This window comes from Aptenodytes forsteri, unplaced genomic scaffold, assembly GCF_000699145.1.
Source record: "Aptenodytes forsteri isolate BGI_AS27 unplaced genomic scaffold, ASM69914v1 Scaffold640, whole genome shotgun sequence".
Taxonomy (NCBI): Eukaryota; Metazoa; Chordata; class Aves; order Sphenisciformes; family Spheniscidae; genus Aptenodytes; species Aptenodytes forsteri.
Genome location: NW_008794887.1, coordinates 703,214 through 726,423, shown reverse-complemented (window position 1 = coordinate 726,423; position 23,210 = coordinate 703,214). Strand labels below are relative to the sequence as shown.

General features: G+C 44.3%; 1 protein-coding gene across 2 annotated transcripts; it reads right to left on the bottom strand.

Annotated features, from left to right (window-relative positions):
* Positions 1-447: 447 nt before the first annotated feature.
* KPNB1 (karyopherin subunit beta 1) lies at positions 448-22,239 on the bottom strand. 2 transcript variants are annotated; one of them, XM_009274861.1, is made up of 20 exons: positions 22,059-22,207; positions 20,386-20,586; positions 18,485-18,637; positions 17,302-17,361; positions 16,865-16,954; positions 16,330-16,440; positions 14,606-14,707; positions 13,197-13,421; positions 12,582-12,773; positions 11,134-11,264; positions 9,769-9,916; positions 9,379-9,450; positions 6,861-7,005; positions 5,084-5,166; positions 4,343-4,450; positions 3,941-4,084; positions 3,724-3,829; positions 3,257-3,371; positions 2,486-2,647; positions 448-1,773 (listed from the first exon to the last, which is right to left on the bottom strand). In XM_009274861.1, coding segments are annotated over exons 2-20 (2,265 nt in total). In that variant the 5' UTR covers positions 20,503-20,586; positions 22,059-22,207; the 3' UTR covers positions 448-1,772. The 2 variants fall into 2 exon arrangements, with proteins under 2 accessions (XP_009273136.1, XP_009273137.1); XM_009274862.2 differs by lacking the exon at positions 448-1,773 and having other exon boundaries at positions 2,482-2,647; positions 22,059-22,239.
* Positions 22,240-23,210: the final 971 nt, after the last annotated feature.

Here is a 23,210-nt window from a genome sequence, read left to right as displayed (position 1 = left end):
GGGGGGAGAAAAAAAAAGAAAAAAAAATAAAGAAAAAAATACTGGCTAAAGATTTTCTACTCTCCCTCCCACAAGCAGCTTCTAAAAATGCCCATGTTAAACTGCAGGTTCAAATGCTGGTAGTATCAACAGCTGCATTAATAAAAATGAAATGAAAAATAGTCTCAAAACCCTGCACCTCCTCCGTTTTTTCTTGGCTTATTGCTGACAATCTAGGATAAGCAAGGGACTATTCCTCAAAAGCAAAAGTCTCATTTAAGAGGAAACGAGAGATTCTGATCCTTCATGTGAAAATAAAACGTTGCATGATTGGGGAAGCAGTAAACAGCCAATTCATTTCTGAGTTGCCCATCGGACTGTTACTACTCTATTGAAGAAAAAAAAAAAAATGGTTAATGGGTTCCCCTTTTACTGGAAAGACCAAGAATACAAAAAGGAAGTATTGGGGAATGTTTGACACCATTTTATTAATCTTCAACTGCAGTGGAAAAATATAACCTTTTACAAGTGCCGTCTTGTGTAAGCTCAAGTCAGTATATATATATTTTATATAAATTTCTTTTTTCCTTTTTTTGTTTTTGAAGTGCAGCAAGAGACCAATACCACATTAAATTTGATCAAATAAAGAGCACAAAAGGCCAAGCAGTTTCCAAATGGCATTTTATCAGATTTTGTTTGAACATTGAATTTATCCTCATTTTGCAATCCAAAATATTACCTGAAGTTTTATTTTGTTTTTCAACTCTTTGGCACAATTTTTGTGGGTGTTCGGGCTGCTACAGTACAAGTCAGGAGAGATCTTTCCCTTTGCGTTCTCACTGCCAATTCGGAGCACTTAACGTTTGCATTTTTGTGTTGGTTTTTTTTTTTTTTTTTTTTAAGCCTGAAATCTTGTTTGACAATTTGTTTCTATTCCCTCTAACGCAAGAGTTTTGTTTTTCCCCCATTTCTACATTCACAGTTGAACAATATTAAGGAAGGAAAGGCGCTTTGATGAAACGAGATCATGAAAAGCGTCACTCAGAACGGGAGCTCTGAACATTCGTCAGTGTTTCCCTAAAATAAAAAGCCCTAAAGAGCGACTTTCCTTTTTTTTTTTTCTTTTTTTTTTTTTTCCTCTTTTCTTTTTTTACATCTCTTATGCTGCGTCAGTAGACTGAACTTCGGTTAGTTTATGAAATGCAACAGCTAACCCTTTTTTTGGGAAAAGATAAACTGCAATGACTTGAAGTTGAGAATGTGGATACCGCCTCATTCACACACACTCACTCCTAGACTGAAAATCCTTCACCCCCTCCTTTTATCCCATGCACCGACAGCATCGTGCGGCAAAGGTTACAGCAGGCGGCTGGAGACCCAGGCTCCATCTCTCTCCAGCAGCCAAAGCCAGACCTCAGACAAAGAGCACCACAGTTGAACCCAGTTTCCTCTCCTCCAAACCGGCCGTTCCCCTTCTGCGCCGGCCACGACAGAGAAGCTAGTCCTGGTCTGTCGGAAGAAGAGATTTGCTCGTTACTTGGACAGAAATCGGTCGTTCCCTCTTCCCGAAGATGGCCGATGCCAGGTTTTCTACGCAAGTCAGTGCTCAGCTCGCTAACAGCGCTGCTGCTGTTGCTGTGGCGGGATTTTCAATGTGGTGTGTTTCAAGCCTCACTCACTCATCCTCTCATTCCCAAACATTCAGCATCCGTGCACACTCCTCACTTCCGGGTTTTTTCAAAAGATTGGAGATTTCCAGTGGGGGTCTCAGGTGTCATCCCAATGGTAACAGATCTGCAAGCAAAAAGGGTCCATCAAAAAAAAAACCAAAACCAACCAACAAACCCAAACCCAACACCACAAAACCCCATATTTGGGAGATAAAAGTAGCAGTAAGTGGAAAAAAATGACTAAGAGAGAAATAACAGGGATACTACGGAACTTCTCAAGGTGGGGGGACAAAGCTGTACCAGACTTACTCTCCCAAATGCAGATACACCATCATGCCCCTCTCGACAATCTGCTCCTTTTAAAAGGTGCTTCGGTAGAATCAGACTCACAGAGTATCTCAAGTTGGAAGGGACCCATAAGATCAATCGAGTCCCACTCCCTGCTCCTCACAGGACTGCCTAAAACTAAACCGTACGGCTAAGAGCGTCGTCCAGACGCTCCTTGAACTCCGAGTAGGACTGAGGGGTCAACGGGCTTCAATTATACCGCATTTGGAGGAGCGCGGGATCGTCCCCGACTAGCAAGGGTGACTCATTTCACAGTGCAAGAAGCCCTCCAGTCTGCATCTGGTCTTGTGAAAGCCAAGCAGTTCACCGTGTTTCTCGGTTTGTATTTGTTCTGATATACAAGACCACAGATGGGGCTTGTTTACAGAAAAATAAATGAGAAAACCTTCTAGAGAACAAGGCTTTTGTGAAGCGTCTCTTTCAGACTCAGGAGTTTAGCCAATTTCATAATTATGCAACATGAAAAGGAGGTGGGTGTAATCCCTTACCAAGCTTGATTCTTCAGTTTTCTCAGTTCTTTAGTCGCCCAGGTAGCGAGGGTTTTTGTTTTGTTCGTCTTGGATCTTCTTCCTTCAGTTAGCAGTTCATGTATCATGGGTCTAGCTTCTACTAATTTCAGTACATCTTTTCCAAATGCTGTACACAAATCCCTGAAGAAGTAAGAGAGGCTTTGAGGCTGAGTGCCACAAACAGATGTGCCAGTACCACTCTGATCAGCTCTTGCTAGCAAAAAGAAATCTGACTCACAGCTAATGTCCTTTTTAAAATGCTGCATATGGTCACTAATTCCAGCAGGAGGAGAGCTGAACAGTTTTCTGAAATCGTGACTAACCGGAGACATTCAATCTCCTGTCCAAAGCCTGATCTCCCTGATGTTCCCATCAGCTCTCCCTAAATGCAACAGAAAAGATTAAAACACCCTGACCCGAGCTCCTCCGTACCCAGGAAACTGAGGGTGAGGTGTTTTGTTTTTAAGCCCAGGTCATCCTTGAAAAATCCTAGATCTGGAATTTCTGTAACACACATCCAACTTTCACTTCTACCTACTGGTTTTCACCCTGTCAGCTAAAGGACCTCGCCTGCGTAACCGCTTCACACCTTGGGTTAAACATCCAACACTAGACTGTAAAAACCCAGAACTGATGTTAAATACTTCAGACGGTCATAAAAACGCAGCTTCAAATATTAAGGCTGTTGTACAAAGACTTCTATGTATCTAATGAGCGTGCTGTCAGGTGAAATGGGATTGGGATGCTTACCCTATCAGTCCAGCAGCACACGCCACTACTCCATCGGTGTGATCCTCGTCTCCAGCAATGTGGTCAATGTAAGACAGAATAAATTCTACTCTGGGCTGCACCAGCATCACATCCGCTGAAAGAAAACAGCGTTATTACAGCAGGGTGAAACACAGTTCACGTTTAACAGTCTGTCCTTTAAAAGGGATTCCAGCGTGCCCCCCCAGACAGCCAGAATTCGACCCCAGAAGAGCTCTCTGAGATAGGGAGGGGGAAAAACTGCCGGAGGAAGAGGAACCATAGTGAAGGGCTCTAAACCCATTCCCTGCTCATGGCAGCAGAGCGTTCACTGCCACGCAGACGGGAGCGAACAAGGATATGCCCGTGGACGTGACAACAACCGCGAAACAGCTTGTCCAGGCAGAGTTCTTCCTATCTCCCTTTGTCATTTCAGGCACAGAAACACCGCAGTAGGACAGAGTACTCACGGTGCACGTTTTCTTGGTCTCCCTTCAATCCTTGGATGATGCCAGTGTAAGCTTCCAGGCAGCCCTCCCTCAACTCGTTCAGGTAATCCACCATGTCATAGTCAGACTGGAAAGGCAACAGGAAAGCACGCTTCAGCAACATCCCTGATGACGTGCGCACAGCCCTTACTCGTTTGTGATTTTAATGAAGGAACTGGAGCACGCACCCTTGGCTTACCTTATCAACCTGTGCTTGGGAAGCCTGCTGGAGGGTATTCAGTACGACATCTAGGTACTTCTTAAATTCTCCTCCAATGGCAAGGGCAATATCGCCAAACACTGAGAGAATCTGAGGCTTCACAGACCTATGAACGTTTTCATTCTGGAAGAGATTTCAGTGCCATTACATTCAGTTGCACTTCTTTTTAAGGGGGGAGGAGCTAATAAATTAAGACATTTACTTGAAATGTAAATCTTTACCCCCAATAAATTTGGATTCCATTCAAATAGTAAGCAAGATAGTTGTCAAACACGAGATCTTCAGAGCATGCCTAACACTTCTGCTTCTCCCACCTCCCACTTTCTTCTCAGTGTGCAAGCCAACTGTTACTAACTGGCTAATGAGAAGGTAAACACTCACCCCCAAGTTCTCCAAGAGCAGCTGCATAACCTCATCACAAAAAGGCAAGATGTTGGATTGCAGGGCTCTGCATAAGTCACCAACCAGGCCCACCGCAGCCAGACAAACCTGCAAATAGAACGGCAAGTGAGACACCCACCCAGTGAGTCAGTCTTCCACACTCTTCCCTTACAGCTTCAGCTTATTAAAGCACTAAGGTAGTGGTGAGAGTCTGCAGCCATTAAACCACCGAGAATAACGACCCTCACACAGCAGCCGATGAGTCCCTGCTTCGTTAACCATTTGTATCACAAAGCTGCAAAGAGCTGAGCTTGCTTCGCCAAGGGGGAAGGCAAGAGATCCAGATGCCAACAAAGTGGCAGGTACTTGGTCTGAACAAACACTACCAAATTCAGCAGCCGGGTGGTCTAAACATCCACCCCACGGTGAGTACCGCGACTTGACCTTCTAATGGAAATTCACGGCCAGTAGCAACCTCTTTCCTCACCAAGGCCAACTAATATGCAGCCACTGTGAAAACACAGGTGTCAAGTCAACGAAGGCCTTCTGCTGAACTAAACAGAAGAGAGTCTAAATTTGTGCATGCAGCCAGTAATTAGAGAAAAGTCTATGGGGCTCCAATTTTGGTTTCATCACCAGAAGCTGTGGTATTTTACAGGTGCACACCTGCTGAACTCAGCATCTGTGAGCAGATGAGAATTTAGAGATTGTGAACACAGGGCTGCCTGGTTTGACCTCTACCTGGTACTCAGCATAGTTCTTCAGTCCAATGCCAAGGAACGGTTTGAAGGCATCCATGTACTTCAGAAACTCTCCACCTAAGACTGTGCACGGAAAATATTCGAGTTAGAAAAAAAAAAATCCCAACCTACGATGTATTTGCTGGAGTTCAACAAAAGAGAAACCCGCCATTATATTCCACCCAAAACCAGTACCTGTACGTTCCAGAGAAGCACGACAAACCGATTCTCACACAAAAACTGAGCGTCAGTGAAATATGTCCACCTGGACTACACTGAGATTCGAAAAAGCTCAATTCTTTGCAGGCCTTTGAAGACAAGACAACCCCCTCCTGTGCTCAGAAAGGATGTTGAGATCTTCTGACTGAGCAGACCCATCAGAGGGAGAGGGCGGCACGCTTTCAGACAGGGTTCGGCACTGTTACGTTGCTTTGCATCAGTTGAAAACTCTACGCCTTTTCACATCGCTTTACTGCCATAACAGTTGTAACGTCTTCCTTTTGGAAACAGCTGCTCAACCTCTTCAGAGCCATGCGGTTCAAGCAGCACACCCTTCAGTATGTTTATATTTAAGCAATATTTGAAGTAAAATATTTCTGCTCTTCTCCGCTAACTCCTACCTTCCCCAAGTCACTTGCATTACTAAGACCGTGCATGCAGATTTACCTATCCAAAAGCGAAAAGGCCTTTGTCCCAAGAGGATACACACTTTCATTTTTACTTGCCCGTTAGCTTGCAATGATCCCACTCAACCTTCTCACTCACTTCCCAGCTTCCTCAGGCAATTCCACTAAACATTCCCAAGAGCAGTCAGAGGGGTACCCGCCAAAGACCCGCTCTCCAAAACACGCTAGTGTCGGAAGGGGCTACTCCAAAAAGCCAAAACTAACTCTGCTGCACTTACAAGGTGTCCTGTGTTCTCAGAGCACTCAGGCATGTACTTCTACTAGAAGTAGGTCCTGTCACCTGCTCCGACCCTCAACAGGCTAGCCAGGATAACAGCCTCAGGAAAAAGGGAAGACTCAAACGAGCCTCCTTACAAACTGATCTCCCCGAAGACCCATTTCCAAATCACGCGTGGCTTTTACTGGAGATAAGGCAGGGGTGTTAGGCCATGAGGTTACACGTAGACTTTCAACAGCACCTCAACTTTCACACTCATACGTAGCGTTTGACAACAGAGCGTGTTCCTAGGGCTCCACATGATGCCACAGCCACCACCTTCTAAACCTGAACCACGAGGCTCAAAACTGCCTGGAATACCACAACCCAAATTTTATTTTACGTCACCCATTCTGACCCACTCTGACACTGATCTTTGCCACCGTGATTTCTTTTAAACAAAAAGAGTGACTGTAAATCCACCCACTGACAAAACTCCACAAAACCACCACAGGTCACGGGCAGTGGCAAGTATGAATCATTAAGATAACGTTAAATCTGTCCTGCAGCAGCACGGAGAGAGCAGGTTCCCATTGTGCTGGACACTGTACACAGTAGCACTAGTTATTTATTTTTTTTTCTGGCAGAATTTGCATTGCAGCTACGTTATTAACGGAAAACAAACCGTTCATTCACGAAACACAGCCTAGCGTAACCGGCCAGTCTCAGAGCTTCACAGATAGATGTGGTGAGACGTGCGGTCAAAACCATACCTCAAGCAAAACCAGGAACTAACAATGTTTTCTGCCATATAGTCAAAGAGAAGGAAGCAAACCAGTGCTGTCCCAGCTCTGCCTCCCCCCGAACACAAGCCTGCTCTGCAGCCCAAGACTGACCTTCTACCAGGGTGCTGACTGCCATCAAGGCATCCTCCTGCACGCCCCCCGAGCCCGCCGTGCTCTGGAACATTCTCAGCAGAGATGCCATCACCACATCGGAGATCTGCAAAGCATCCTGGTGCTGGACCTTCCGGAGGACGTTCTGGGTGGGAACGGAGAAAGAGATTGTAACTGCTTCCATCCATGCAAGGCTGAATCGCACCTTTACATCTCCTGCGCGAGCTCCGAACACTCGTGACCACATTGGGCTGCTAAAAAGGAAGCTGCTGTTTGAACTCTGTTGCTGCAAAAACATGCTTTGTCAGTGCAAGGGCAAAGTCCCATTCATTTTAGCTGCATTCAATTTGCCAGCTACAGAACAAGCTGAATTTACCTTTCCTGCTGCATAGGCTATTCTCCGGGCTTTCCATTTGTAAGCTGGCATTAAATGTGACCAGCCTAAATCTGGCCCTATAAAAAGAGCCCTTTTCCATTACAGCAATGTGACTGCAATCTCTTACTGCCAAGTATGGGTTGCACGTAAGCTTTGCTTCTAAACCACAGAATTAAACTTCAGAAATATGACATAAGAATGTCCTTACTGCTAACTGCAGTCAAACCTCTCCCACCAAGGATGAACAGAGAATAAATTAACATACAACCAATGCAAAAGAGATTTATGGGAACATGTTTAGCACTGAGGTGTTTGAAAAGCAAAACTGGTTTCTGGAGAGGGCAGAGGCAGCCTTACATACAAGCAGAGCAGGCTGGCGAGCACACGTGTGCTCTGTGTTACCCAGCATGCTACAGTGAGCAGAAGGGCCAAGGAAACACCCCAGGGAAATACCTGAGCTTAACCTATGCTCTGCTCCTACTGTATAGTTCTGACCATCCCTTTCGGCATGTGAACTACAGAACACAGCCTTGATGCAAATTTATTTTAAATAAAGGTACATTTCCTACGAAAAGAGAAAGACTGATTCCTTAACCTGCAGAGGAAAATAATTATTTCAAGTCTGATTCTTCAAACTGAGTCAATCCAAGGAGATTGACTTTGACTGTTTCAATAATTGGTCTTGATTGTCTCATTCCATTTAAATATCAACAAATGTTTTTCCTCTGCTGGATGTTCATAATTGTATTTCCAGCAGAAGAGAAAAAGTATGTAACAAAGTAGTATCGTTGACTACGTAACACTGAAAATAATCTCCCTGCTGATTTTTACTTAGTGGTTTTTAAGTATCTGCTGCAACTACTGTAAATACTTAGGTTCAGATTTTGAGATAATGAAGCAACACACGTTTACAAATTAAAACCCACAGTTTAATTCCACCTGTACTACACTTCCCATGGGCAGAGGCGTCCTGAAAGAGATCAGTGATCACACTGTGCCAAAAGGAGAGATTCTAGATACTGAAGTCTCCCCATTAAAGCCCACTGTAAGGACAGATTATTCCCACCCACCCATTATTTGAAAAATTACCCTAAAAATTGGAGAGTGAAAGTAACAGCTGATGCTATGGGCTTTTGAACAAGAAGGATGAAATTAATGATTTCTCAAAACAACCTGGAAAGAACAGCCAGGAGACCTCCTAACCTCCCTTAAGGGAACGGGAAGCTAAAACCGATAGAAACAGGCTGTTACCTGCGGGCGAGGAAAAGGCTCCCCTTCCTGGGCTAATAGGAATGGAAGAAAACTGCAGAGAACAGGTAACCCCACCCAACAAAGGAATAAATCTGAGTAGGGATAGATACCCTGCTCTGCTTTTATTTCAGCTTACATAGTACTGTGTTACACTTCCAGAAGAAAATGCTCCTTTCTTCTCTGAGCTGCACAGAGCTGCGTTGATGCTGAATCTACGTCTGTTATAGAGCTTTAAAGCAGCACCTTGTACCTGTTAATAAGCTAGGCAGGACAGGACAGTACCATCCTTCCTGCAGTGCAAACAGGAAAGCTTCAATATCAAATACAACGTATTTCAGAGGATGGTCTGATCAATCTCCCGAGCGGTTTGGGGGGGAGGTGGGGGGTGGAAAAAGTGGCTTTTTCAGCAGACTTTGTAGGAGTAAGCAAGGAACTGAAATGTGCTAGTACTCCAAGTCACACGGGCTGTTCATTACCAGATGTTTAATTTCAAGGACACTCAGTGCATTTTAATTAGTGCCATTTTAAATAAGAACACCAACCACAAGAGGCAGATGAACGAATTAAAGCCGTTATGGAGTTTTTCCGTCTGTGCCAACCAAAGCGATTGTTCAGCCTGTAGCCAACATAAAAGCCAATCTGAAAAGCACATACAATCTTTAACATGCCGCGTACAGTGTTCTTTATCCATATTGCCCTAAATTTTGTAAGTTGTACTCTACTGAAGCCTTCTGAACCTTGTATCACCTCCCACATGTCAGCTGGGACACAAGATCCCATTTCCTCATTCAGATCTCATCAGCAAGACCAAGTCTGCATCCTCAGGGGCACAGAAACGTCTCCAAAACCACCTCCTTCCCATAACCACAAACACAGGAGACAGGAACTTACCTGTAGAGTAGCACAAAGAAGAGACTGAAGATCATTGAACTGGATTCTGTCGGAAGTGCTCTGGATATGAGACTGAAAAAGAACAAAACCCCACATGTGAAAAGCCTGCATTGCAGTCCATGCAAACCCAGAGGATTTTGACAGCGCTATGAGTTCCAGAGATTCAATTTTACGTATTTGTTTCTTCAAATTTAAGACAAGAGATACTGTTCAGAAGCTTAACATATCTACCATCTATATGGTATAATGTGTGTTTATTTATTTTTTTTTTAATATATGCAGTCAGCAACAAAACTGATTTTTCTACACCAGCACAACGGCAACACCACACCTACTTAGCTTCCTTAAACCCCTCCCTGTCACCGGGGTTTAAAGCTCGGGTTTACCTACCTCCATCTGCAGCACTTGCTGGAGTCGTTCCATGATGACCAGAGTTGTCTTTTGGACAGCAGGGTAACAGTCCTTGGCACTGTTTTTCACTATTTCCATCAGAGATTCATATGCAGAACTCCTCAAGTTATTCTGGTGTCCATCAGGCCTGTAACAGAAGGAATATATTTGCAGCTCCCAGTGCTCAGGCTTGCTTAGAAACAGACTTTTTTTTAGTAAATTGGTAACAGCTAAATTTTAGTGTTGTGACAAGCAGAAGCACTTGCATTCCTGTATTCCAAGACTTGAAAGTAAATGAAATTTGTGAAGCCACTTTTGGAACATTTTTTCATTCGCTATTAATAATGACTTCCAATATCTTCAGTCACTGGCAGCAAGCACAGGAGCAGAAAAAGCCTCAAACCCACATCTTCCAGTGTGTCGTTACCCTGCCTGGGAAGAGACGGTCTCAAGGGGTGAGCAGCATACGTTACCAGCTCTCTAACATCCTTCCGAGATGTTGGTGAGGGCGTTAAATTTGAAATAAAGACAGCTGAGATCTATGCTAAGATGACTGATGGACTTCAGAGCCTTGAGCTAGACACTACACTTCTGGCTGGATGTAAATTAGACAGGAAGAGTTTAGACTTTGAACTGTTCAGACAGGGACACCATTTAAGAAGAAGCAGTCCTGCAGCAAAAGGCTTCAACCGATGACTGAACTGATCCAAGGATTGAACTCTGAGCTGTCAAGATTTATGCGACCTTCAAGGCAGAATACGACTTCAGCATTACCCTTATTTTTGCATCTGCAGAACTGAGAAAATATTTTGCCTCGTCTATTTCTATTTCAGCTTAGTTGGGAAAAGGACAGTATCTAGCCTAACTAGGTCCTCAGCTCTTCGGGGAGTACCTGGTGCTAATGTAAATGGATGTAACACTACAGCAACAACCACGGCATAAAACAATCACAGTAAAACAAACTGTACGAAACACACAGATTTCCAATTATCTCTTGCTGCAATCTTGATTATTCAGTGGCCTTGTAGCCAACCTTGAAGAGTCTTATCACTACCGTACAAAAGATGTGCACAGTCTTAACCTGTGCTCGGGAACTCCAAAATAAAACATGGAAGAGGCACTCTTGGAGGTAACCCCAGATTTACTACAAGCAGATATGGACAAAATACTGAGAAATTATTCTGCGTGAATAGCTTTCTTCCTGGGGATTAGCATTCTATATTCCATGTGATACCAAAAAAGCCCGGTTCTGATAAAACACTATCCAGATCTAAGCTGCAAGAGAAAGAGGACCAACAGTCTGAATTAAAAAAAAAACCAAAAAAAACATCTTTGCAGAGCTTAAGCCAGGCAGTTTAGCATTACCTATCTGCAGTCTCCAGAAGTTTCTGAACTATTAGCTCAAATGAAGAGGATAAGCAGTAGGTTGCTGGTTCTTCCTGATCATCAGCTACATCTGCAGCTTCATAGGCAGCTTCAGCAAGACTAGAGAAGGCCTGAAACACAGAACAACCATTGCTATTACTCAAACGGGTTTACCCTCACAAGTCCAGAAACATATATCCCAACAGTTTTCACCCTAAGAAACCCCCGCCCCTGAAATGTGCAGGATTAACAGCTCCCCTCGTGAACAGCTAATTGTTTACTGCACCAAACTTCGGTACAACAGGGGTGAAAATTTCAAAGGCTTAAAACGTAACATTAACACGCAAGGCAGTCACGCTGTCTGCAGTCAAATGTCCACACAACGTCACTGGTCTCAACAACTGGTAGCTGTCAAGAATCAAACTGAATAAAGGCAGATTGCTCGAACCTCGCAGGGTATTAACAGATTCTACCCACTACCCGGCATCATCATCGCAAGTTAAAATCCTGGTTTAGACGAGGCTGCGGACTGCTCAGATTCCCAGCTGCACAGCAGTTGTAACTGCTCTGAGAGACAGGTGGATTAGGAGAGTTGAAAGCCTCCTCATTTTCCTTTCAACCTAAAACCATATAGTAGTCGTCATATTCAGGAGACAAAAGCCACAGTTACACGGACTTTTGCCAGGATCAACGTATCGGGGAAAAGCTTCCGTCCTGACCAGAAGTCTTCAAACCTCTGGAATACCAAAAGAACAAATTCTGTAATTTCTAAAACTTGTTTTGACATGCAAACACTCATCTCTAGCTCAATTCTTACTGAGCAGCTCTCTCAAAAGGCAGTAAGGGACACATTCTCTTTATAGTGAAAGATCAGATATGCTACTTGGTAGCAGACATGCATCAAGACGGTAATACAACTGAAGTTAGCAAGCCAACCCAAGGGATTGCAGCTCTGTAAGTGAACAAAAAAGAAATCTCACGCTCCTCAATTTAGTTCTGGAACCACCGCAGAAGCAGGCTTAGGTAATGGGAAACAAGGTACCTTGTCTCTCCCTTCAGATTAAGGCGGCAATCCAGTTGCCCCCAAGAAAAAAGCTAAATCCCAGCATGCCTTTTCTAAACAGCTATCGCACCTGTTCTCAAGGACAGTTTCCATAGCATTTTCAAACCGAAGGCAACTTCTACACTCAGCGATCATTAGCATTTTTCTCCTTAAAATCCATTTGTTCCTTTATTCCTTCCTACCAGAGCCACAAAACAGATTTGAGATAACTTACAGTTAGCAACAGTTGTGTGTGCTGGATGACCAAGCCATGAGTCATCTCTGAAATCCATTTAAGTGTGTGAGTATATATACGTGTGCGTGTATTCATATATATGACTATGAGCTGCATTCCCCTTGTTGATAGAACCTTGTCATACGTCCAACAGCAAAGGGACTGCCTTACCCAGCACACATTGGAGGCCACTCTGGGCTCAGCGCTCAGGCCCTCCATCAGACACTGCAGCAGTGGAGCGAGGTAAATGTCATTGATGGCAGCTTCGGGAAGCATCTCGCAGATCCTGCCCACGGTCCAAGCAGTTGTGTCTCGAACCACAACACTGGGGTCCTTCATTAGTTCTATTAAAGTTGGCATTGCCTAGAACATAATTGCAGTCAGGAGAAAGATGTCATCATATGCAATATACGGAAATATGAATTTGCCACTGTTTCTGATTTTAACGTATTCTCTACGAGCTAGCAATAGATCGGAGAGGGGAGGACAGTCTAGACCCCGTTAGGCCATTTTTCCCACATTTTAAGATTCATGAAGTTGTTTCCCAGGGGGTAAGACTCGAGAACTGAGGCATCTGGAGTCAGGTATTCTGAAGTTCTGCATATCCCTGTGAATCAGAGCTGTGTAACCCAACCACCTGCCCTGGGCCTACCAAATCTCTCTAAAACATGATTAAAAGGTGGCATCCTTTTGCTTTTCCGCAGGTTAAGAACAACATGCAAAGCAGACATCCTCCTCCAAATAAACGAGAAACTTTTTACTCCAAGAAAACACAATGAGTCTTACCTGTATGACTAGTGGTTTGAGCTGGTTAGGCTCTGGTCCTTCCAAAATGCACCCAAAAGCCATCACAGCTGCATCCCTGTATCGCCAATCTGGGTTTTTAATGTGTTCTTTAATAAAGGGCAGCACATGAGGAACAATGTCATCTTCACAGCAGGTCGCCAGAAGCATGAGGCAGACTCCTGCTGCTTTGCAGGGGTTCCAGTCGTCGTCATCATCATTTTCATCCTAGGAGGAGAACAGCACTCCTGGTCAGTCTGGAGGAGAATATCCCTAACCACTCACGGGCAGTGGCGTCCTGTTGGATCTACCGCAATTAACACTGCCTTATTACCAGGTGTTATATTTAGAAATTAATTCAGGTCTGGAAGTACTAGCTACATCTCTGACAGAGAGGCAACCCGAGTTACTTGCATCATCTGTACCTTTCCATCCTGGTGTAAGGCTGCCAGCTCTTTACTGACGCGCCTACAGTAGCCTCGTACATCTTCCAAACTGCTTCTCTCTCAGCTAGGTTGAGATTTTGTTCCTTTGATCCATGCCATCGCCTCGCAGAGCGGCCTGCTGTACCAGTTAAATAGCTTCTTCCCCCTCCCCCCCGTTAGCTACCTGGGATTCTCTTATCCGTTTTATCTTTCCCGTTTTAACAAGCACTTTAGAACCTCCTGCAATTTATCTCTCCGCAACCAGACAGACAGCGATACAAAACAAACAGGGAAACAATTCCCTGGATTCCCTAAGAGCGCCAAGCATTTTCCCAGTTCATCGCAGTAAGACAAATGAACTCCATCTTGTATGGCTTAATTAACAGTTTTATTTTATAATTAGACCTGCTGTAGCAAGTGATTCCATTAATTTTGATTAGACTGTGAAACACAGACCAAACAAGTCTCTGTGAAGTGTTTAATAGGTACTAAATAAACATGGACTTCACAGTTCAAAAAGTAAAGCTCAAGAATTCCAGAAATCGGATCTCTAATGACACAGAGACTGTATATTGGTTTTAATTTCACAAACATTTCGTTAGGAATACAGATAACTATCAAACCTCTTCAGAAACCATAAATACAAGCGCGTACTAACAGAATTCAGCATAAAAATGACACTGCACACAGTCTCACAGTCTCAGCCCTAAAAAAACGATGCATCATTCAGTCAGAGTGGTGCATGACATCTCATCACAGACCAAGGACTGCCACTGCAGGTGCTCTCAACAAGCGCACCGTTAAAAACTACCCGAGGGGACCTAAAGCATCTTTGGGACCAAGCATATCAAGAAGTCACCTATGCAAGGGAGCCATGACCACGACGGACAATTTGCTCCTCCATGCAACAGTAGCATCACTGTCCCAGAACTTGAAAGTAGACACGGCACGTATTTTTTAACACGCAGCAGGGGTTTTGCAACTCACCTGTTTTGTTAATGTTTGTGTTAGAATTGGGACCAAATACTGTAGTGCTCCTTTTGCATAAAATTTGCTAGTGTGCTCTGGAGGCCTTCCTTGCTCTGCTGCCTAGAAAAAAAGGTTACAAAATGATTCTCAGTGGCTATATAGGCATGAGATCTGAATTACGAGCTCCAGTAGATACAAACTGTCTTTTGCATGCTTTCCTCTCCTGCCCAACACAAACTTTAAGTTACCATAACACACAGGAACCTCAAGGACACCCTGCACCAACCCCAGTTAAATACTCAATAAGCGAGTTCAATTTGCCATTCCATACAAACATAGAGCCCCTCCTCACATGGTACAAATAGAAATATTTTCAGTTTGCAGTTACGTATAATTAACAAGTGACCCCAAGTAGAAGCAGCAAAAGGTCTTCAGCATATAAACTAAACCTACGTGCTGCTGACTGTCCTTTTATCCTTGCTATCAACGCTTTTTTGGGCATTCAACATAAATATACATTTAGCTACTTTTAAAGATGGGTATGATTCATCTAGAGCCCTTCAAAGTTTAAGCTATTATTGATCTCTACAGCTAATTTATGCAAACAGCATCTGCATGCAGAACAATACCCCAAATTCATCTCCAGCCCGATCCATTGTAAGAGATGATTGCTTTTACTTCGTCCCATAATTTTATACTTAACTCATGAATAATGTATTACATAGAATGTGATCAATCTCTCTGCACACTGGGGTAGGACTAAGTCGCTCACGCCTGTAACGGACCCCAAAATCTTACACGTCAGCCTAACAGAGTCCACCAGGCCTCCAAGACAGCAAGTAATTCAAGAAACGCTCTCCCTTCGATGTGGTACATATAGCTCAACAATTCAAGATGCTGTCTTAACGAAGCAACAGCTCAAAGATCTTCATGATACCGAGAATCTTCTGGGATTATACTGTGCCTAGTATACACGCTTAACGCACGTTTAGGTTAACCTTACAGGAGTAGCTTGAGTTGACTTGGAATGCTAAAAAGAAACCAGGTAGCTGTCACGTACCATTTGCAGAAAACTAGCACTTGTATGTCACAGTGTGTCCTCGCCAAACCTGCCAGAGAACCTTTAACTCGAGCAGTTTCAATTCCCAGCCAGGCTGGCATTAAAACCACTTGGCTCACTTAAAAAGGCAGTTCAGCCTAATCTAATCTAGTAAGCAAAAGGGGTTACATTCAAGCTACACCAAGAACTTTACATTAGGCTACAGAGCCTAGAAAATAACCCAAAGACTTATTAAAGGGAATTCCGAACGGCAGCCCCTGCGCAACCTTAGCTACGAGCTTCGCATCTACCTTGAACGGCAGAATAAACTAACCATAGCTGAGCCCTGGCTAAGACAGCTGCTAGTACCCAAGCTAGCAGCTAAAAACTAAGCTGGGTACCACAACACTGCGCTGATGTCTGCAGCGCACCTAACACCTGCGGAGTCAACCAGCCTCGCAGGCTTCGTGCAGCCTCAGGTCTCAGCTTCTGTCACAGACACGCATCACGTCGCATCAGAGCGGTGCACGATGTCTCATCAGGGACCCACGACCGCCGCACGAGGGGCTCAGACGGGCTCTCCTACACTGTTCCACTTGGGAGAACAGGAGGACTTTCAGATGCGGTTCAAAGACACGAGTTCAGCATTCCCAAACGTGATCACAGGCATCCGCCGCTTTTCAGCGGTCATCTGCGAGCTCACCTCAGACGCCTCTATAGCCAGGTCCATCTCCTCATCGCAGACATTCGACCAGAACTCTATCCCCTGTAGAGCCACCTCATCTATGTCACTTTTCATTGCTTCAATAGTTATCTTTAGAAACATGAAAGAAAGGAGGGGAGAGAAGGACGTTTTAGCAAGTTACTTCTCCTGAAATACGTGCCCCAACTTTTGGCCAACTGGTACGAGATTCGAGATTGTCTGAAATCAGACGCCACATTAGAGTTACTGTTCTTGAAGACAATCTCCTCATTTAGAAATTTATCGGCTATCAGCAGCTTGGGAGGACTGCAGAGCAAGTCAAGCAATCTGCGTTGTCCTGACTTTTGGAGTCTCAGGTCTGAAACACCTGATGCTGGTTTTACGGATTTTGCTAGGAGAGAGGGATTCACAGCATGCAGTCACGGCCAAAGAAAAGAAAAACAAATCGGGAACGTAGGAAAACTTTTCCTCTTGGATTAGGACAAAGGAGTACAGGAAGATCAGACAACTATATAGGAGAAACCTGAGCACTCACAGCAAAAAGCGCAGGACCCATGTATGTCTCCATATACTGATAATAAAGGGACATTATCTTCACCAAATTCTGTAAGGCAGCCACTCGTACCTGTCAGAGTAGAAAACGGATCAAAGATGTGACCTTTCCGAGTGCTTTGAAAACCAAGCACAGTTGTAGCCTACCACAGATTAATAACCCAGCCTTTCTGCTGATTTAAGTTTACTCCATACCTAATAAGGCCTTTCACAACAAACAATGTAAATCCTTCTAGTAGTTTACTACTTCTAACTTTAAGTATAAAACTAATTTTGTTTGAGTACTTACACGCGCACCAATCATTTAACAGAATATTGTTTATTTCATGTAACACTTTTCAACTGTGTGTTGATGCCAGATGTTCTAGCCAGCTTCCCCAGAAAGGTGCAGTGACAAATCAAGCATTTAATTTCACTCACCCTTGTATCTGGACACTGCGTTGCTTCACAGACTACTTGCATAATAAAGTGCCTTTCAGACTAGAAGGAGAAATAAAAGAACATTAGAACTGCCTTACAAAAGCATTAAAGTCTTCACAAGCCTTCCTACGGAGGCTGTATTTTGAGTCTGGAACTAGTACCATCATTCACGCGGCACTTCTGAAGATCAGGAACAGTACAGGTTACTATTCACTGCAGTATTTTAAATCATTTCTTCCCCAAAACGGGATGCCCAAGCTTCCATTTTAAAAAGTGCTTAACAGGCTGTCCAAAGTAGAAAGATACAGCAGAACTAAAGACACTAGCTTTTCGGGGGGGGGGAAGGAAAAAATCCTGCTGTTTCCTGAACTACGTCAGCAATTGCTTCAAGAAACCTCAAAACTCAGTCAGGACATAAATTTCTTGAGGGGCAGTACCTGGATACTTGCATTTTAGTAGGAAGGAACAGACTCATGCCCAGGCTATTTACAGTACCAAAGCCCAACAGAAATAGGGTCTGAATGGATCATGCACCTCCCATCTCAAATTCTGAAAGACTCTAGTTGATCCCCATCAACGTCCACTGAATAGTTGAAATGGGGAAGTTTTCATTAAGAGACCTTCTAAGCTCAAGGTTCAATATTAATTCCATCTTCCCCGCGCTCTCCCTGGTAGAGACCTAGAGGATAGACTTAATCCGAGCAGGAAAAGAAAAATCAATATATTTGTTCTGAAAAGACTCTCATTCTGAGGCCCCTATTCTGAAGGCTCTTACAGGCCTTCCTCCCCCAACAATTTTCAGAGGCAAAGTTAAATCTGGATTGCTGCCACACCACTTGAAAGAAAGTGCTGATCCAAGCTTGCGCTCTTGCAGCAGCATTATAGAGCAGAGTTTGATTAGGAAGCAGAGCATCTAATAGGCTGAGCATCTAATAGGCTAAACTCTAAGGTCAGTTCAAATTTATCCAAAAAAAGTCAACGATGCTTCCTTTCCATTGATGAATCTCTGAAGATTTCCACATTATTTCTGCATTACAACAAGAACATACCGGATTTACAGAAATGAATCCAAGTCTCAGCTGCAACAGAATTATGCATCAAAATTCAGCGTGGTGCATGATTTCTCATCATAGACCGTGGATTCAGCCCTTGCATTTTAGGCCAAGAATTGGCACCCCCTCACCTCTTTGTCAAAGTTTGCTTTGGTGAATTCCAAAGAGTTCAGGAGTGCATTAGTAGCTGCTAGCTTCACATTGTTGCTGGGCTCTTCCTTTCTCATTCCCTGGATGATGGCTGTCAGGATCTCATTGGATTTGTCCTGAAGCTGCTCTGGATCCTAAAAGAAGTGTTGATAAAGTTATCTGCCAGCTGAACAGCCTTCGCCATATTTTAAAGTAACCTCAAGGTTTGATCCTGAAATCTCCAAGCAGAAGTTTTAAGGCATTAAGGCCAAGAAGCCCTTTGTTCAATGGGAGGACCGGAACGCAGGTACAAGGAATTCATACACCATTATGTCTTTACAGCTTCAGGGACAGGAAAGAGAAGTCTGAACTGAGCGCAAATACTCCAGATATTCAAGTCATAAATGCCAAATGAACTCGGCTGTTTCAAATAATAGGCCAACAAGTTTCAGAGTACTTGACTTCATTCAATTAGCACGTTAAAAAACACTGTTTTCCAATTCCTTTATATACTGGGCAGAGGTCTACACCAGCAGTTGCAGTTGATACTTTTATTGGTAAAGATGCCAATCTTTTTCAGACGTAGGGCAAAAATACATTGCCTGGACCAGTAGCAAGGACAGGTAACTGTTAAGCACTCAAGGCTTAAAGAATAAAGCTGTGAACACAGACTAAAGATTAATTTTTCTTCACGGTAAATTTAAAGACTGCAAGATGCCCAAATAACTGTATTAATTGTTACATCAGAATTTATCCAGCAGTAGATTCCCTAACTACAAACAGTAGTTTGTAGTCACAAACTGTGTCACAATGCGACTGACAAACCACAAAACTCTAAGAGGGATCTTGGTTACAAATACCCAACCAGCAAGCCAGGGCATCCAAAAATCCAGAGGCCAACGGTACATACCACCCAAAAAAACCAACGAACACGCACCCAAGCCTTGCACGGACTTGTAACAGACAACGCTCGACCTGGAGCACTCCCCCCATCCAGCCGTACATTTCCTCCTTTATTTCATTGACCCGCCGTGAAGCAACCGACCTCCCCAGTGAAACCAATCCCCTGCGGCCTGATGAAATCACCAAACAGAAGATTTCTCTTTTTACCTCACTATACCGAGGTTCAACCAGCAATACGCCGCACGTACATTCTCGAAGGCGTTCAGCTGCACCGAAAAACCAGCAGCTAATTTTGTTTTTCAGTGGTAGGTCAGACAGCGCACAGGGTTTTTGCAAGCCAATTCACATCAGATACTTGATGCAACGCTTCGCGATACTACGCTGATAAAACCATGAGACCTTTTGTAGAAGGTGCCTCAAAGAGCTAAATATTCTTGCCTGTGCATCAAAAATTCCTAAATTAAGAATAAAGGGATTCCTCACGCGAGATGAAGGTAGTTGTCAGGTTTCCCCAACACAGAAAGGAATCAAAACGCTTATCTCCCAAAAATTCCTAAATTAAGAATAAAGGGACTCCTCACGCGAGGTGAAGGTAGTTGTCAGGTTTCCCCAACACAGAAAGGAATCAAAACGCTTATCTCCCATCTGTAACGTTCTACACAACTGGACGTTCAGCTGAAGTTTTGTCACAGCACCCCTCACCACCGTATGACCGCAGCGACATATAGACTTAAATCTGCACCTTACGAAAGATGACCTGGATTTGCGCTGCGAAAGCAGGTCAGTCCTTTCAGACACCATCCTTGCGCGTTTTACTGCCCATCGTTCTGTCAGCACAGAGACATCCTCCGGACAAGCATTAAAAGACAGCCACAAGGAAGCATTACAGCCTACTAGATACAGGGGTGTGAGAAAGGAAAGGCTGGGAGAGAAAAGGTGCTGGGGAGAGGCTGGGCCAGCCCTTAAAATAAACTCACAATAATACTTAAAATATACTCACGATATCCTGACAGATGTATCCAATGGCCTCCAACGTCGACTCTTTCATGTGCTCCGTACTGTGCTGATTTGTAACGTTCGCTACCAACTGGGGAATGAGCTCGGGCCACTGGTTCATGGGGATCTCCGCACACGCGATGCCGGCCACGCACTGAGAGGCCGAGCTGGGCCTGTATGTTTCTGTACCCAACGTCTGCAAAACCTGCGGGAGAGATTAGCAGGCGATGGTTTGATGTCAGCGACCGAAGAGATGGGCGCTGGCTTGCCACTCAAGTCTCCGCTCGACGCTATTCCAAAACACACCCCTTCCTCAAGAAAGCAGTTTGCTCGTTCCGCTTTCTCCCGCTTCAAACGAGGCCGTGACCGCGGACAAATAATGTTTGAAATGAACTTGGCCATGGCTGCCCCTTTCAGGAAGTGAGCTACAGCTGTGTGATTACGCGTACTTGTACCACATCCTTTAAATCCCATACACAATGCTACGCGCCGCAACGCGCAACAATGACTCACTGAACAATTCCTCCCGGCTTGCACTATAAAGCAAAATTGCGAAAGCTGAACAAGTTGTGGTTTAAAAATCCCCCCCCCCCAATACCGGACTGTTTATGCCAGGATAATCAGAAAAGGACTAAGTAATTTTCTTTCGTTTTAATTGCAATCAATCAGGAGAATGATTTTTTTGTACACTTCAATAACCGTTTCTTAAAAAAATGAAGGGGTGTGCATTTGTTTCAGCATTTCCAGTTATACGTCTTCATTTTCCATACATCCACTTAACAAATACTGTATTTCTAATGGCACTTGACAGAAAACAGTAATAAACTGGTTTTGTAAGCTTCAGCACACAACAATACGACAGCTCCTGTTAACCGTGTAAGTTCCCCTTTAGCTATCATCAATGTAAATAAAAGACTAAAGTTGTATCATCGTCATGTGCCCAACCTTATTCTGCCATATACGGATTCCATTAACACAAAAACATCACATAAAGCGTACGGCCAACTCGTACCAATTACAAAATGCTGCGCACACCCAAGTACACCTTCGTTCCCATTAGCCAAAAAAACACTAAGCCACCAGTTCTGCCTTTGCAAGTCCTGAACTTTAACTATCAAAGAACAAAGGAGTCCTCGGGCAAATTCACCAACTGTGTGAAAATTCAAGAATATAATTTCCTATTTGGAGCTTGCAAGTATCTGACCATATTCTACTCTCAAAATTTGCCAGGCCTCGTGTAAACACGTGTGTTCAGACACAGAGTTTGCTTCAAAGATGTTAATGTGGATCGTAAAACAGTTGAGGAAGCCGTTCGAGTATAAGAAAAAGGAAACACCAACCCAGCTGCAATCACCCAGCGGGGAAGCCATGCCCATTAGCTCCCGCAATCACACGAGACTATTCGGAGGCTCCTTGTAAAAGTATATACAGGTGTGAATTTAAAGGCCGCAGCCTCATACCTGTTTGGGCTTTTTTTACCCTAATAGTTCTACAGATTAAATACGCTACAAGCAACAAAGCACCCCAGCAAGTGCAGATGACATTGCTCGTCTCGTGAAAGGGAGCAGCCAGCCGACGGAAGACTCCTCAGGTGGAAAAGGACGGACAAGACGTTCATCGCTCACCCCCCGGCCGCGAGAAAACAACAGGTGGAGAACCAAAAGTCACAAAACTTACGTAGTTCTTGACTTCCCTGCGGGCGTTGGCGTCGATCGCGAGCCATCTCTGTTGGTACTGGGCCTTGATGTCGGGGTCCTTGGACGTCAGGGAGTTCTTGATCTGCAAGCCGGCTGCCACGCGGGCAACTTGGCTGTTGCCGGGGTTTGCCAGCACTCTGGACAGTTCCACCAGGAAGGTCGGCTGGGGAGAGAGGAGGGCTCAGCACCCGCCCCTGCCTGCGCCTGCCTGCGCCCGCCCCTGCCTGCACCTCCCCACCAACGAGGGGGGAAGAAAAAAAAAAGAAAAAACCCCCATTCGCCCAGCAAAACGAGACTACGACCCATTGAAGCTCCTTCTCTACCAGGCCAACAGCAAACCGCCACCACCGCGCAACGACGGCGGCTCTATCCCGAGATTACGGGCGTTAAGCTCCTAATTAGAACCGCTGGAAAGTGACGTAAGCGGGCATTGACTTTGCCGGGTTTTTTTTCAGCTTACTTGAGAAACTGTTACCTTCCGTGCTCCTGCCTGCTTTAAGTGTTCTTTTAAATAAACTACTCAGGTCGTATGCCAAGATACGTATTTTCTGGATGGATATCAAACATGGCGAAGAGTAACTCTCTGCTACTTATCTCCTTGCTTCAAGGCAAACACCCGAACTCTAATCTAACACAGGAATTGTTAAAACGGGGAATCGGATGCTCCTCTGGTGCATTACAAATAGGTTTGTAAGATCATGAACTTGCTTCTCTGTAATCAAAGGTGCATAGACGTACATGAAGATTACCCCCCCACAAAAAGCGCGTACGTGTGGATAAAAATACCTGACATTCGTGCCACTTGCTTTGGGTGAGAGCTAGCGAGAAATGCCTCCGCATTTAAACCCTTTCCCGATTTGACAGCTTTGCATTTCGGAGACTTCCGCCGCGTACAAGAGACAGCTAAAGTTTCAGCAGCGAAGCTTTTTCATTTCGCTGGCCCTATGAAGCATTTCGCCTACTAAGAAAACCTTTCTAGGAAACAGTGGAAACAGCTGCGCCATTTTCAAAACCGTTTCACACCAAGCAGGAACATGGTTTTCCTGAAAGCGTTTAACATACAGTTACACGTAACCCGCTTCTATAATCTGTATAACAGAACTTAAGATACATACAAAGACTTTTAAGGGCA

Bases quoted from the DNA above. Each gene is read 5' to 3' on its own strand.
- KPNB1 (XM_009274862.2), bottom strand. From the start codon at position 20,502: ATGAACCAGTGGCCCGAGCTCATTCCCCAGTTGGTAGCGAACGTTACA. The intron at 17,362-18,484 runs GTGAGGGGGTGC...TTCTCCTTCTAG, and splicing joins AAGCAAACTTTGACAAAGAG to TCTGAAAGGCACTTTATTAT. The intron at 12,774-13,196 runs GTAAGACTCATT...ATTATGTTCTAG, and splicing joins TCAAACCACTAGTCATACAG to GCAATGCCAACTTTAATAGA.